Below are 15,277 nucleotides of genomic sequence, written 5' to 3' on the forward strand. Positions count from 1 at the left end.
TTTTCCAGATAAAGCCTTTAGGACACTGGCCTGGAAAAGTAGCATCCAATATTTCCACCAGGGAACCCTGAGTGTGTGAAAGAGACGTGGGGGAGGATGTGGGCTATTCCAGGAATGTTGAAAGAGCGGCTGGATTACTTTCTGCCTTTAGGCCTCTTACTACATGTGAGGTACGGCAGCGCCAGTCACGTGGTGAAGGAAAACAATCATCTCAATGTCAGGGCGAACGGATGATAAAGGTCGCGCTGTTTTATCTCCCACCAAGTTCAAACAAACGTGACATTTCGGAGGCGTCTTTCACGCCCTGATTCTGTTTATTTAGTTAGTTACGCAGAGTTCTGGGTGCTTGTTTTAAGGAAGCATGTGTGAATATTCGTGAATATTTGACTTTTTCTTCTTTGTTTTTGCATCGTTTGAGACACAAACTGGATTATTAAGCTTGTAGGGCACTTGCAGAAGAAACTGGAACGTAAGCAGAATTTCAAACTGGGATTATAAACTGGGATTGACACCAGTGCACGTGACGTTCAGCACTGCAGGAACATTTTATCCGTTTTCTGCGCTTCTGCATTCACAGAATGTAAAGTAAAGTCCTGTTTTTCAGGGTCAGTCTGATAAGCACACACACACACACACACACACACACCCACACACACACACACAGCTGTAAAGTGCTGGGGCCCCTCTCTGACTTTTGCTAACAGCTGGTTGAAGTTCAAGTTCCTGGAAATGAGGAAACCAAATCTGTTCTTGCTGGCCTGCTCTCTGCCAGATCCAAACGTGAGGACCCCCCCGCACAGACCTGACTGTCAAACACGTGCCGCTCCCCCCCAAACATCAGCACAGTTCAAATGGAGCGTGATATTTCAAGGTTGCCGCTGTGTTTGTCTGACTGAGAAGGCAATTTTTGTGACGCATGAGCAGAAACAGGAATAAGTTGTTCAGTCTTAATCTCTTTTTGGAAGAAAATCCAACGTTTTCTGAGATTTCCACCAGATGCAGTGCGGAGGACTCTGATCTCCCCCCGGTGGCCAAATCGAGACACGGTTTATTAAACGCGTGGATCGTGAATGATTGAAAACACGCTTTTTTTGGGCAACAGTGCGCCGCACACATTCACTTTGACGTCATTTATTGATACGTTTGAGTTTCAGTAACAGTGACACAAAAACACGTACCTATTAATGTCAAGGCCTATCAGTCTGAGATAAGAATGATAAGACTAGATTAACAATCAAGTAGAGAAAAATGTGGACACTTTGGTTGTCTGCTCTTCACTCTAGGTACTGACCAAGGTTGGGGGGGGGGGGGGGGGGTGTAAGAGCTGTACAAACATGTGTTGACATTTTACTGAAAAATACGCTATACATCTTATCCAACACCATATAGCCATGAGGCTTTTCCACAAGCAGAGAGGAGCTGCCGTCCCTCTGGTCCTTTGTCTTAAACTCAAGAACATAAAAAGTACAGCAGGCATGTTTTTAAATACACAACACAACAGCTGATGGAGGAACAATGAAGTTACAGTACTTGTTGATGAACCAGGACCTCGGTGAGTCTACAATCAGCAGTTCCAGGTGCGAACACAGGTGCAGCGCAGCAGGAGAGCAGCAAGGAATCACAGATTTGGATTTTGTGCTGGATTGTATATACAAAATCTTGGAAAATGATGTCGATTTGGTGGGACAGACTGGGTTTCCAGAGCAAACACGGAGTGTGGGCCACAGCGCCACGCCTCAGTGATGGCAGCAGGACGGAAGTGGACCCGTTTATGTGTCTGAAGGGAAGGCTTTACTGGTAACTCGCAAGATTTGGGTTTTTATTCTGGGACGCTTCAAAAATATTCAGAGTTAAAAGACGATCGTTTTCATCTGATGTGAACAAAACTGAGAGAAAAATAAAGGAATTATTGTAACTCCTGATAAATAATGAGCACTTTAAATGTTTAAGTAACAACGTTTGACCTCTGACCTGCTTTTTTTTTTTTAAAAACCTAAGCGGAAGATCAAGTGAACTCATTTATGGAATTTGATTGGCAATTATCTTCTTAAATTAAATATGATTTGGAATTAGAGCGGCATGCAAAGGTTCGGGCAGCCTGGCTGAAACGATCAATATCATTAGTTTTGTTTTGTACAGATTTAATGTGTAAAGGAGACAGCAGAACCCTGGAACAGAAGAGGAACCTCAGGAGAACTTTGCCTGATGCCTGTTGGGGTCATGGCTTGTTGACAGCCATCATTAGGGAGCGGCCAGGCTTAATTAGACAAAGATTAGATGAAAAGGCTAAAAGACTGATAGGAAAGGGGTTTCAGGGAGCTAACCCTGTCCAGAAATGGGGGTTAAAAGGAACTGATGATGAGGCCTCCAGGAAGATTTCAGACTCTGGAGAACTTCCTGCTTCCTTCTGCACCATTTGGTGTCAGACTTCTGTAAAAGAGCATCAGGAAAAGCCCAGGACACGTTGAAAACAAGTCCCTTGGACCAGCGGGTTAAACAGGAACTCTTGGGCTGCGATGAGCAAAGGTCTGTTTGGAGAACGAAGGGCACAGAGACACCTGTCCGGCTGGTAGGCAGGGGGTGGATCGATCATGCTCCGGGGTTGTGTTGCTGCCCCTGGCATTCACCTGACCACAGTCACCTGCCCACATTCACCTGCCCACAGTCACCTGCCCACAGTCACCTGACCACAGTCACCTGACCTAAACAGCATGGAAAAGCTGTGGGTGGACCCGAAAGGAGCCAAACATGCGTGACGGCCCAGGAGCCTCACAGAGGTGGAAGACTATTGCAAGGAAGAATCCGTCCATAAGGAACGGTCTGGACCCGTGTTCCCTCGGTCAGGAACGGTCTGGACCCGTGTTCCCTTGGTCAGGAACGGTCTGGACTCGTGTTCTGTCCATCAGGAACGGTCTGGACCCGTGTTTTGTCCATCAGGAACGGTCTGGACTCGTGTTCTGTCCATCAGGAAAGGTCTGGACTCGTGTTCCCTCCATCAGGAACGGTCTGGACCCGTGTTCCCTCGGTCAGGACTCGTGTTCCCTCCATCAGGAACGGTCTGGACCCGTGTTCCCTCGGTCAGGAACGGTCTGGACTCGTGTTCCTTCTGTCAGGAACGGTCTGGACTCGTGTTCTGTCCATCAGGAACGGTCTGGACTCGTGTTCCCTCCATCAGGAACGGTCTGGACCCGTGTTCCCTCGGTCAGGACTCATGTTCCCTCGGTCAGGAACGGTCTGGACCCGTGTTCCCTCCATCAGGAACGGTCTGGACCCGTGTTCCCTCGGTCAGGACTCATGTTCCCTCCATCAGGAACGGTCTGGACTCATGTTCCCTCGGTCAGGAACGGTCTGGACTCATGTTCCCTCGGTCAGGAACGGTCTGGACCCGTGTTCTGTCCATCAGGAACGGTCTGGACTCATGTTCCCTCGGTCAGGAACGGTCTGGACTCATGTTCCCTCGGTCAGGAACGGTCAGGACTCATGTTCCCTCCATCAGGAACGGTCTGGACCCGTGTTCCCTCGGTCAGGACTCATGTTCCCTCCATCAGGAACGGTCTGGACCCGTGTTCCCTCGGTCTGGAACGGTCTGGACCCGTGTTCCCTCGGTCAGGACTCATGTTCCCTCCATCAGGAACGGTCTGGACCCGTGTTCCCTCGGTCAGGACTCATGTTCCCTCCATCAGGAACGGTCTGGACCCGTGTTCCCTCGGTCAGGACTCATGTTCCCTCCATCAGGAACGGTCTGGACCCGTGTTCCCTCGGTCTGGAACGGTCTGGACCCGTGTTCCCTCGGTCAGGAACGGTCTGGACCCATGTTCCCTCGGTCAGGAACGGTCTGGACCCGTGTTCCCTCGGTCTGGACTCATGTTCCCTCCACCAGGAACGGTCTGGACCCGTGTTCCCTCGGTCAGGAACGGTCTGGACCCGTGTTCCCTCGGTCTGGACTCATGTTCCCTCCACCAGGAACGGTCTGGACCCGTGTTCCCTCGGTCTGGACTCGTGTTCAGAAGCAGTGGTACTTTCCTAAAGGGGGCGGTACTAACGAGGCAAGGTGCCAACTTTTGCATGCCACTGTATCAGCCATTTTTAAAGTGTTCAAAAACGGAAACGGAAAAACACGAATGTTCAACTTTTCTGCAGATTTGTTGAGCAGCAGCAGTTCTATTGTCTCTGTCTGTAGGTTCTGTTGTTTGTTTGGGTTTATCTGGACGGGTTTTTACTGCTTTAATAATGTGTTAGACAGCTCCAGACCTGCATACAGACAACATTCACAGTCAAACTCATCACAGCAGTTCTAAAAATACAGGAAAAAGCAGAAGATCCTACTTTGACATGGTAATTATCAGCTGTTTGTGTTAATTACTCAGTATGAACCAGAACGTGGATGGAGGTGACAAATGTTTGTGTGTTTACTCTCTGCTGTGCTTTACTTCCCTTCACATGAACAGGAACAGTTCAGGACTCTTCGTCAGTGGCACTGGGGGAATGCTCCTGGAAACATCATAACAACATCTTATTCTCATCTCCAGACGTGCGGCCCCGTTTTAATACGATCCACAGGCGCGTGAAGGCTGATCTACCTCTTCCTGTTCGTCCTCCGAGTCGTCGTCGCTCACAACGGGTTTGGCTCTGCTGCGGCCGGTCCGCCGGCTGCGTGCCTTCCCTCGATCGCTGCCTTTGTCCTTCCTGCCCAGACGAATCTTCACTTTCACAGAGCGAGCTGGAGCGGAATCAAAAGAGGATCGCAGCATTACAATGGAGATGTCATCAGAACCGCAGCTACCCTCTGACTGGATCAGCTCCTGTACATTCAGACTCGGATCCTTCCTCCAGCTCTTCCTCCTCTTCCTCGCTGTCCTCTCCCTCGCTCTCCTCCTCTTTCTCGATCTTCTGCCGCAGACTGGTGAAGACCGACTGCAGGACGATGGAGTCTTCGTAGATCTTCGCGTGTGGGAGAAACGGCTTTGTAAAAAACGCACTTCCACAGAAAGGGTTAAATTAAAAACCTGTCAACAGTTTGGCACAGAGCCTCCGAAACACTAAATCCAACGAACAGTTACTGTCACAGCAGGGGGACATGTGGAGTTTATTAGCACAGTATTTGCATCTGTATTTGATCACCACTGGAACGGTGGGTGTTTTTATCAATGTCCTCACCAGCGAGCCCTCCAGGTTGAAGGTTTGAGCATTTTGAAAGAGCAACATGACATCTCTTTCCAGGTCACCCAGACTGCGGTAACGATGACCCCGAATCCTCTCCTACAGCAGCAGGGGCAGAGCACAAGGTTAAAGGCCTCCCGTCCCCCGTGGATTCCATCAGGAAAGGCAGGAGTTGTTGCTGTGATTACTCTCTTACTGTTTTTACCTTAATTTTCCTAAAGTCTACAGGCTTTCGGATTAACTCGTAGTACTCTGGAAGTTCTTTCCGAGAGGGCAGCTGGATGAACACCTCACTCAGCTGACGCCCGCTAGCGCTGCAGGAATTGACATCACCACAAAAGCCATTAAAAAGAAAATAATTTTTCAACTTAAGCATGATGGTGTTTAAGGTAAATGACACGAAATATATGAAATAAAGTCCCCCTCAGCTTCAGAGTTCTGCTATAAACCTAATGCCACATTCCTTTGAACAGATTCATTAAACACCTCATACGTAATCATCACTGTCAATATGTCACATCTACATTTAGAGCAGAATCAAGCAAGGTGATGTGGTCAGGAAGGTTACATTTAGCTGTATATACAGCTATATGCTATTGTGTGTACATTCTCATGATGTTGCCTGTTGCCATTTCTGCTACCTGTCCTTATACTTGATGACGGCATCCACAATTTTCTTCATCTTCTTTGTGAGGGAGGGAGGGTTTGGGGAGAGCTTCTCCACAGGTGGCCGCCCCCTCTTTCTCTGCCTCTTCCCATCATCATCTCTGTCCCCTCTTCCCCGCCCTCCCAAAGACGAAGATGGACCAGGGAGGTCCAGGTCGCGGTCCCTCCTCCTCTTGCGGGTGGTCTTCTTGTGACGTACCTCTTCCTCCACCTCTTCCAGAGTGCCCTCCTCGATGGCCTGTGCAGAAGGATCACAAAAGAGTAACTGATTGTTTTCTCCTCCAGAAAGCGACCTTTTCTCTCCCGTTTCAACGTCTCGGGTTTGAAACCACCTTCAGCCACTGTTTCTCAGTCAGCGAATCGCTGTAGTCCACCTCTTTCCTCTGCCGAGAACCTCGGCCGAACATTTTCTCCTCCTCCTCCTCGCAGGTCAGTCGCTCAACCTCGGCGTCGTCCTTCATGATCCAAGTGGGCAGCTCGTCCTCCTCCATCAGACGTGGTTTACGGCGCGGGTTACGGGCTTCCTCGCGGCGCCGGTCCAGGTCCATACGCTGAAGGAGCAAGAGGAAGAATAATCTTAATGTGGCTGATTAACTGCTGCAGCTTGGGGCTTCAGTAAGCTTTGAGGTATCTTGAAAAGCTCTGACCATGAACTGATCGAAACTCTTCCTCACTTCTGGCGATCATCTGGTTGACCGTCTCGTCATCGGGCACTTCGTCCTCCTCCTGAATACAGCAGACACACATTGGCAAGCAGCGCATAAGAAAGCACATTTTCTGATTGTGTGTTGCTGGTGCTTGAACACACATTCAGGCGTAGACACACTTCCTGACCCCAGACCTCGTCTTGCTCCTCGTGTTCCAGGATGGCCTGTAAGAAGGCCCTGCGCTCATGGCTGGAAGACTTCTGGTCAAACATTCCAGCCTGGATGACCTTCTGGTCCACATTCAGTTTGTATTTGGCAGCGGCCAAGATCTTCTCCTCCACGCTGCTGACAGTACAAAGACGGAGCACGCGTACCTCATTCTGTTGACCGATGCGATGGGCTCTGTCCTGGGCTTGAAGGTCCTGGGATGATCGGGAAGAAGAGAAAGAATCCATATTGGCATTTAAATGTTAAATGGTCTATTCTTGGAGGATGGCCAAGCAGACATGGCTGCTGCAAGGGTGATTTAATATATATCCTCGGAGAAGGAAAGAAGCAAATACATCTGATCAAAAAGTGCTAATAAGTCCGATTAGGTGGATGGAGGCGGAGCCAAAACGGCTTAATGTTGATGAAATAGGGAAAAGCAACATACCTGATGTGGATTCCAGTCGGAGTCAAAAATCACCACAGTGTCGGCAGACTGCAGATTGAGGCCGAGGCCTCCAGCCCTTGTGCTCAGGAGGAAAATAAAGTACTCTGACTCTGGGTCATTGAATGTCTTCAGCAACATTCCTCGATCCTCAGCCTTGGTCGTGCCTGAGATGTGAAGAAGGTGAAAAGGGGAAGAGAGAAAGTCCGCTACCACAAAGACGTGAAGGCTCACCATCCAGGCGCAGATACTTGAAGCTGCGGTAAGCGAAGTAGTCCTCCATAATTGTCATGAGCGAGGTCATCTGACAGAAAAGCAGCACTTTGTGGTTTGTTGCTCTCAGCTTTGGGAGAATTCGATCCAGCACCTCAAACTTTCCCGATGCCCGGTACAGGTCAGGACTGCCCATTGAACAAGGACGTTAGTCAACACTTGCATGCCTGTAACCGTTGACCTGGGCGATTCATTTAAACGTACCCCTGGACTATTCCACCAGAAAATCCCAAATGTTCAGAGAAGGATTCCTGCACAAACAACCCAACATTTACTGTCATTTCATGGAGTACAAGCGGTGCTCAAAGGGCCCGAAGCCTCTCTTTCGCTTACCTCTATTTGTTGGAACATGTAAGGATGGTTGCAGATCTTCCTCAGCTGCATGATGGTGTTCATCAAAGTCTTTGTGCCTCCTTTACCCTGAAAAAGACAAATTCTGAAACATTACGCAAAAAAAAGAGAAAAGATTTGATGCACAAATTAGGGACATAAATGCTTGTGATTGTCAAATAAGTCAGAAAACATCCAGTCTGTCACATGGAATATTATAGGTCACATGATCACTGGAATATCACACCTGGAAGAACACACCCATACACACTGGTACTGGCGCTCAGGGCCTCACCTTCTTATCCTTCTCTGAGCCGTCAGTCAGCAGAACCCCCTTGGCCTGCATGTGCCTGTACAACACCCTCTGCAGAGCTGACATATCACACTTGATCACATATTCCACCTGCAGGACAGCAGATGATGAGCCAGGCCATCGACGCACAACACAAAAAGACGTCAGCTGATTCGTTCCTGCTCAGATAAAGTTGCTTCGGTTCAGTAATTATCATTATGAGTTGGCATTACCAGTCAGGATTCACATACGGTCACTAATTACCATTGATCGATTCTTAGCAATTGCAGGTTTCTGTTTCAGGTGCTGTCCAACGTACCTTCTCTGGAAGCTGTGCCTCCACTTCCTTCTTTAATCTGCGTAGCAGGAAAGGGCGGAGCACCTTGTGGAGACGACGGATAATCAAGATGGTCTCCTCTTCATTGAGGTCCACCTGAAGAGGAAATACAGGAGAATTGTGGCATCTTTTGGAGGATCCTTCCACACACGTCTGGTGCTGCAACCACACAGAGTCCATCTTTTAACCTTTTCTCCAGTCATGGCGAAAGGGGCGTTGAACCACTGCTCGAATGTGCTGCAGCTCTTGAAAATGGTGGGCAGGAGGAAGTTCAGCAGTGCCCAGAGCTCCGGGAGTTTGTTCTGCAGTGGCGTTCCCGTCAGGAGGACTCGGCGAGGAGCCAGATAGTGGGTGTTCAGAACCTGCGTCAGCTTACAGTGGTGGTTCTTCATACGGTGGCCTTCATCCACGATCATGTACTTCCAGCGAATCTGGTCAGGAGACAGAAGAGAGGGGGTGCGCGTGGATAAAGCAAGCACGGCACTCCGGTTGGTGCACCCACACCAGATCGCTTGGCCAGCTTTGACTCCATGACCCACACTGGTTCAGTCCTAAGCCAAAGCCGTGAGCTGTGGGAAAACGTGTCTGGACTACAACACCCACCTGTCTCCACCGTCAGGAAGCCTATATGAATACATGAGAGCAAAGCAGCATGACGACCACAGAGGACAGAGGGAGACTCGGTAAACAGGCAGTGTCATTGTACGGCAGCACCTAGGAGAGAGCACTGAGACGCACAGGGGCAATCAGATGGGCTGGGATTAAATACCTCGGGAGTTTTAGGGATTAGGGAGCAACAGCTGGCGACAAAAAGCACAGGAAAAGAGCACGAACTGATCACCAAATCAGATATGAGAGAAGAAAAATAGAGATGCTGGTGTGCAAAGATTAGAAAAACATTAGGTGTGTTTCCCGGTCCACGTGATCTCACCTTGGCCAGCACTTGCTTATCCTTGATGATGTACTCGTAAGTGGTGAGTAAAACGTTAAACTTTCCACTGCGCAGTTGTGGAACAAAGGCTCTTCTAGCAGCAGGAGACCCCTGACGACATAAACGAGTCGGTTCAGAACAAAATGAGCTCCAGCGAGCTTGAACAGTTTTGTGTGTTGTAGTGAAAAGGCCCGGTTATTGAGTCGTTGCTACATTTATAACTACTAAAGAGTTGGACTTTGATTATCTTAAGGGTGATATTATGTTGACCCGCTCTGTTTATACAAGAAGTCTAAAATCAGATGTTGCAACAATAAATTGAACAGGAATACAGATATTATGTATTTATCATCTTATGTTGGCACCCACATGTTAGAGGGCTTCATGGATGGCCTGAAGTTTAATGGTGACCATCTCATGGTTGAAGCTCAGCAGAAATATGAAGCGACAGAATGTATTTTCAGTGCGGATGGCGAGTGCTCACCTTGTAGGACACTTTCACGACTGTCGGCGCCCATTTGTCGAACTCATACACCCAGTTAGAAAGAGTTCTGTCATTGAGAGAGAGTTTGTTAAAAAGCTTTTCCTTCCATGGGAAGTAGAAAAGAGATGAGATATCTGCAGGGAATGAGGGTGAGCTCACGACAGGGGTACGATAATGAGGTAGGGTCCGTTGAGCCGTTTGTGCTCCATGAGGTACGTGATAAGAGCAATGGTTTGAATGGTTTTTCCCAGGCCCATCTCGTCTGCCAGGATCCCGTTCAGGTTGTTGTTGTAAAGGGAAACCAGCCACTCCAGGCCTTTAATCTGCAGACAAGGAAGGTAGGTGACACAAAATGGCTTCCTGGGGGCTGCAGGGTCTCTCATGGGGTTGCCCACCTGATACTGTTTGAGCTGCCCATTCACCAACAACGTGGACTGCTTCTCCACCTTTTCTGTGACGGCGTGAGCCACAGCGTAATAAGACTGGAGCCCCCGGGCAAAAGCCGCACCACTATACTCATCATCCACATCCTGTTTAGCATTTCTGCAGACAAAGCGCACGTTTCAATGCAAGCAGGGAACCTGGTGTGCGTGTAGCTCTGCACTCACTCAATGATGTGCCGCACGTCCACCTCTGACACATCCTCACTGTCGGGGTCTGTGATCTTCTTCTTGTCCTCCATGCTAGCAGAAGATGGTTGGGGCTCCTCCTCCTCCTCCTAAGGAGCGAGTCAGCCATCTAAAATGCTTCAATCACAAGAATTCAAAGAACCCACCTCCTCCTCTTCCTCTTCCTCGCTGTCCTCACTGTCCGAACGGGGAGCCACCTCATAACTGGACAGAGAGTTCAGGCTTGATATCAGACGACCCCAGAGCAGCAGCAGGACACACACAGCCGTGCACATTTGCGTGCACGTTTTCACCCCTGTCAGGCTCACCCAGGGTTCATCTCCAACCACGTGTCCAGCTGTCCGGCTTTTGGAGCGTCGACCCCGGTCAGAATGTTTCCACTGTCGACATGGATGACTTTCACGGGCAGGTCACTCATCTGACTGGTCTCATCCAGAGGCTGCGTGAGAGGGGAGGAATCGTGTTTCACTGGACTTGGACCGGTTATTCTGAGGAAAATCTGATCCGGACAGTAATAAAGGTTCCTGCCCACCTCTCCATCAGGACCCATGGCAGGAGCCTGACCCTCTGCCACCTCCAACTGCAACGATAATCGCACATCCGTGAGTTTCGGCGTGATACCGGCTAGTGATTACCGTCATCATCAGGTGCTACTCCTGCTCTTTTCCGCACTTTCTTCTTTTTCTTCTTCTTTTTCTTCTTCTCCTTGAGAGCCTGCGCAGCCTTATGAGCTCTGACCAGCTCCGTGAGGTTGGCGACGTACTCGTCGGTCTGCTGCAGCAGGTACGCCAGGCGCTTGTCCTTCTTCTGGTCGATGAGTTTCCGATAGCCCTCCTCATCTTCAGCCTAAACAGACACACACAGGGAGAAATGGTGGAGGCCCAGAAGACGCTGGTGTGACTGGTCATCTGATGCTGCTGCTACCATCAGCCTCCTCATCCTCTCTTTCTCAATGCGCTCATTTTCCTTCTTCTGCTCCCGCTCAGTATTGGCGTGATATGTGGCCACGGCTTTGGTCAGCTTCTGCATTTTGCCAGTGATGGACCGGTGGTACTCTTTGAAATCTTTGGCGTGCTGCAGGATGCTGTTGAGGTACTCCTGGGAACATGGCGCGAGTAAGCGTTAAGAGGAGAGAACACGGGCTTGTTATCCCCGTCGGAGGCGGCGTCCCGACGCCCTCTACCTGATGTTTCTGCCTGCGTTTGCGCTCCTGCTCGATCTTCTGCTGCTTCTCCAGCTTCTCCGTGATGCGGGCCTCTCGCAAAGACTGGCGCTTGCTCCGCTTGTAGGCCTTGGCGTCGAGAGCGGTCTCCAGAGCCGTGTCGCGGCGCATGCAAACCACCACCTCTTGTCGTAACTGTTAGACAAACACTTCTGATTAACACCACCTTTACTGACCTCTGATCATGTGATGTTTAAGGTTAAACCATCAAGGCGGCACACACACGTGCAATTTCTTGCTTTGGAGCCAGATAAATGTATTCATAGCCTGCTTCACGGGGCAGGAAGTGAATCCTTTTCTGCTCTCGCTTTGTTGGAAATCAATATTTTTAGCATAAAGTGCAGGTACAGATTTGAGGGGAGAAGGCGCTGATGCTGTGTGAATGACTCCCTGCCCAGTGTCTTTAGCTGCACGTTGCCAGCAGTCATACTTGTCTCTGGAAGTTGAGTAGTCGGAGGGCTTTGAGCTCTATGGTGGCTTTGGTGCGCAGGTCTCCAGCCAGAGATCCGGGTAGATTCTCCAGTTCAGCGATGCGGTGAGTGATGCGAGCCTGTAGCCTGAGGGAACAGATCACAGTTTGTATTACAGATAAACGTATTTTCCACTACATCAATGCTCTCTGGGCCTGAGGTCCAGCTCGCTTACGTAGCTTAAACACTATACTTTACCTACTCGATGTTGAACATAATGAAAATGAAGACAAACATCTGTAACGTGATGTGGAATTGATTGTGTGACCTGCAACCAGGATGATGCTGACCCACCTGTACTCCCTCTCCTGCAGGATCTCCACTGGGTCGAGGCCGCAGGGCTTCTGGATGGGGGTAATGCGGTTCTGCTTGGTGTGGTAAGGCATCATGGGCGTTGGCTGCACCGGTTGACCGGGGGACTGGGTCTGTGGAGGCATCACAGGGGAGGCGGCAGGGGGAACAGACGGCGGGGCGGGAGAAGGTCGTCCAGTGGGCTGAGGAGGAATGAGCTTTTGCGGTGTGTTGGAGGGGGCTGCCGCGTTCACCATGGGGCCTTGAAAGTAGCGAAGTAGAAGATAAAAACATCGCTTGAGTCGCTGCCATATTAAATGATGCGTACAAAAAAGCACCAGCGACACCTTCAGGCCAGGACTTGGGAGGTCCATTTTGGTTTTGTCCCTGTATCCCAACTGGAGCACCTGAAGGGCCTGGAGGAGGCATGTTGGGGCCCATCATACCTAAATTAACAAACACATTGAGTACAGATATTTAATAATGTCATCATAAGGGGTCTTTTATTAGGGCTTTTGGGTGCTAGAGCAGCGAATGACCGTTTTAGGGTTTCCAGCTCACCATGTGCTCGACTGTAGCCTGAGCCTATTGGTCCAAGCCCCGGTCCTAGTACCCCACCCACTGGTCCACCTCCAGCACCAGGGCCCAGGCTGGGAATTGGCTGCTGCTGCATCCCAGGCATGGGCCTCTTGCCCTGGACGGCCATCTGGAGGTGATCTGGCAGAGGCTGTCCCCTGGTCAGCATTTTGTAAGCCATAATTTGTGCTCTAAGTTGGTGGAGCTGGTTTTGATTAAAGGGAGTAGGGCCAGTTCCACCCGCAGGGTCAAGGCCAGATCCAAGGCTTGGGCCTAGATTGGGTCCAGGACTGGGTCCTGGGCCAGCGCTCACTGGAGGGCCAGGCCTGCTATTGGGGCCCAGTGTGTGTTGATCTCCACTGGGGCCATCTAAAGGTGTAGTGGCAGAGCCGGGGCCCCCGGAGGAGGAGGTGGAAGAAGAGGAGGACGGCATAAGAGGACCAGAAGGAGGACCACTGGAAGGAACAGGACTGGAATGGTCAGAGCCCCCCAATGGGGAGTGGTAACCTGTGCAAAAGAGTCAACATTGGCGAGTAAGTGCATGTAGGAAAATGTGCGACAATAAGTCCTGATAACGAGCTGTAGCTTTAATATTAATTTCTGCTTTTTCCGTTTACACAATGTGGGACGGGATGAAGTTGCCCAAGAGGCTGCTGTGGCACACTTGCCTTGTGAGTGTTGGTCCAGAGGGCTGGGTGGAGGGCCCATGCCGCTGTGACCAGCCTGCCTCACTGTCAGACCCTTCAGCTGGCTGAAGCGGCTCTCCTCGCTCATGCTCTTCTCGTGCATGCTCTCTATGGGCTGTGGAGGGATTAAAATAGGGCCCAATTCAAACCATCCGCACCGTACTGACGTAGTTCAGTCACATATCAATCACATAATAAAGCTGTAATGACAGAGGTCAAACTATTACACAGGCAAAACATCTTCATGTTGAATAAATACCAAAACTCCCAATGACAAGGACCCTTAAATGTTTGCATCCCATAATGGATTAGTTATTCAAAACTCCGTATTTCACAACAGTGTCAAGAAAAGGAAAGGAGAGACCCCTGAGGTCCTACTTTGTGCAGCGGGTGCATGTTCTCCTGGCCATAACCGGAGGGTCCTGGCTGGGGGTGCCCGGTGGATGGAGGGCCAGGACTGGGGCCCATCATACTGTGGGAAGAACCTGGGGATGGCCCAGGACTGGGACCCATCATTGCACCGGGTGAGGGACCAGGACCAGGTGAAGGACCTGGGCGAGGGGTCCCTCCTATAGGAGGATCTGGTGTTGACATCACACTGGACCTCCTGCACCTCCCTGGGAAGGAAGGAAGGAAGGAAGGGAGGGAGGGAGGGAGGGAGGGAGGGGGGAGAAAGAAAGAAAGAAAGAAAGAAAGAAAGAAAGAAAGAAAGAAAGAAAGAACATTCCGTCTTCGCATTCAAACTGGGAGTCTGGTGGAATCACCTGTTTCTCCATCTTAACCTGTTTATTTGGAGGGTGAACACGCACATCTGCTGCCGCGCGCTGCACCACTCTGCACGCGTGTGCATGTCGCGCACTCGCGGAGAACACGAGAACATAAATGACGCACATACTGGGGACGATGTCCTCATTCACTCCATGGAAACAGTGTCTCGTTCAATTAAGGGGAAAATGGAATGGCGGACTGTTGTGCGACCGGCCGGCCCCGCATCAACCGCACAGACAGACCTGCGTGAATTTCTGCCGGCTTCTATTTGCGGGACACGGAACGGGACACGGTGGTTTAGGCAATTAGTCAACTCACCCTGGATTAAATCCGCCTTCGAGCGTTGATTTGTTCCACCGACGTGGCTCGAGCGCCCCCTCCACCGCGGCTATGACCGAATGTCTAGTCACGGCTGGCCCGCACTGCGCATGCGCAGGACGCTGGCCACTAAGTTGGTGCTTAAACCAGTGGTGAATGTATGGATGTGGGTAAAGCTCTTTAAAAAAGACATAAATTCCACTAAATATTACAAAAGACTAAATTATACATTTATATTTACATGAAAGCTCAACGTTATTGCTGTAAAACACATTTCCCTTTCTCACAACTGAAATTATTCATATCTAGGGGTTTATTATTGTCATAAATGATAAATTAAAGTGAATTTAAACTTCATTAGATGCCTTCATTAAACTATAAAGTGAAAATGTTGCATTTTAGGGATTTGGTTCATTTTGGAAAATATGCATCAAGCCTGAACTTTAAATGATAAACAGCACAACTTTATATATCTCATTTGTCAGATGAAACCTGGACCTCAGAATTAAGTTTCAAGTCAAAACCTACCCAGATAAAAACAAATT

At 49.8% G+C, this 15,277-nt stretch overlaps 1 protein-coding gene across 1 annotated transcript; it reads right to left on the bottom strand.

Annotated features, from left to right (window-relative positions):
• Positions 1 to 1,302: 1,302 nt before the first annotated feature.
• Positions 1,303 to 14,856, bottom strand: smarca4b (SWI/SNF related BAF chromatin remodeling complex subunit ATPase 4b). Its single transcript, XM_029851244.1, is given in 35 exon segments — positions 1,303 to 4,491; positions 4,581 to 4,720; positions 4,809 to 4,941; positions 5,158 to 5,259; positions 5,366 to 5,474; positions 5,802 to 6,064; positions 6,159 to 6,377; positions 6,474 to 6,488; positions 6,490 to 6,552; positions 6,668 to 6,895; positions 7,129 to 7,292; positions 7,360 to 7,526; positions 7,603 to 7,649; positions 7,732 to 7,818; positions 8,024 to 8,131; positions 8,340 to 8,453; positions 8,546 to 8,788; positions 9,289 to 9,399; positions 9,773 to 9,839; positions 9,932 to 10,095; positions 10,168 to 10,315; positions 10,381 to 10,490; positions 10,548 to 10,605; positions 10,710 to 10,840; positions 10,934 to 10,981; positions 11,074 to 11,247; positions 11,326 to 11,499; positions 11,585 to 11,758; positions 12,054 to 12,180; positions 12,388 to 12,646; positions 12,732 to 12,830; positions 12,946 to 13,467; positions 13,629 to 13,761; positions 14,025 to 14,263; positions 14,733 to 14,856. Coding segments are annotated over 34 exon segments (4,953 nt in total). The 5' UTR covers positions 14,241 to 14,263; positions 14,733 to 14,856; the 3' UTR covers positions 1,303 to 4,455.
• Positions 14,857 to 15,277: the final 421 nt, after the last annotated feature.

Source organism: Takifugu rubripes, chromosome 17 (genome assembly GCF_901000725.2).
Source record: "Takifugu rubripes chromosome 17, fTakRub1.2, whole genome shotgun sequence".
Classification (NCBI taxonomy): Eukaryota; Metazoa; Chordata; class Actinopteri; order Tetraodontiformes; family Tetraodontidae; genus Takifugu; species Takifugu rubripes.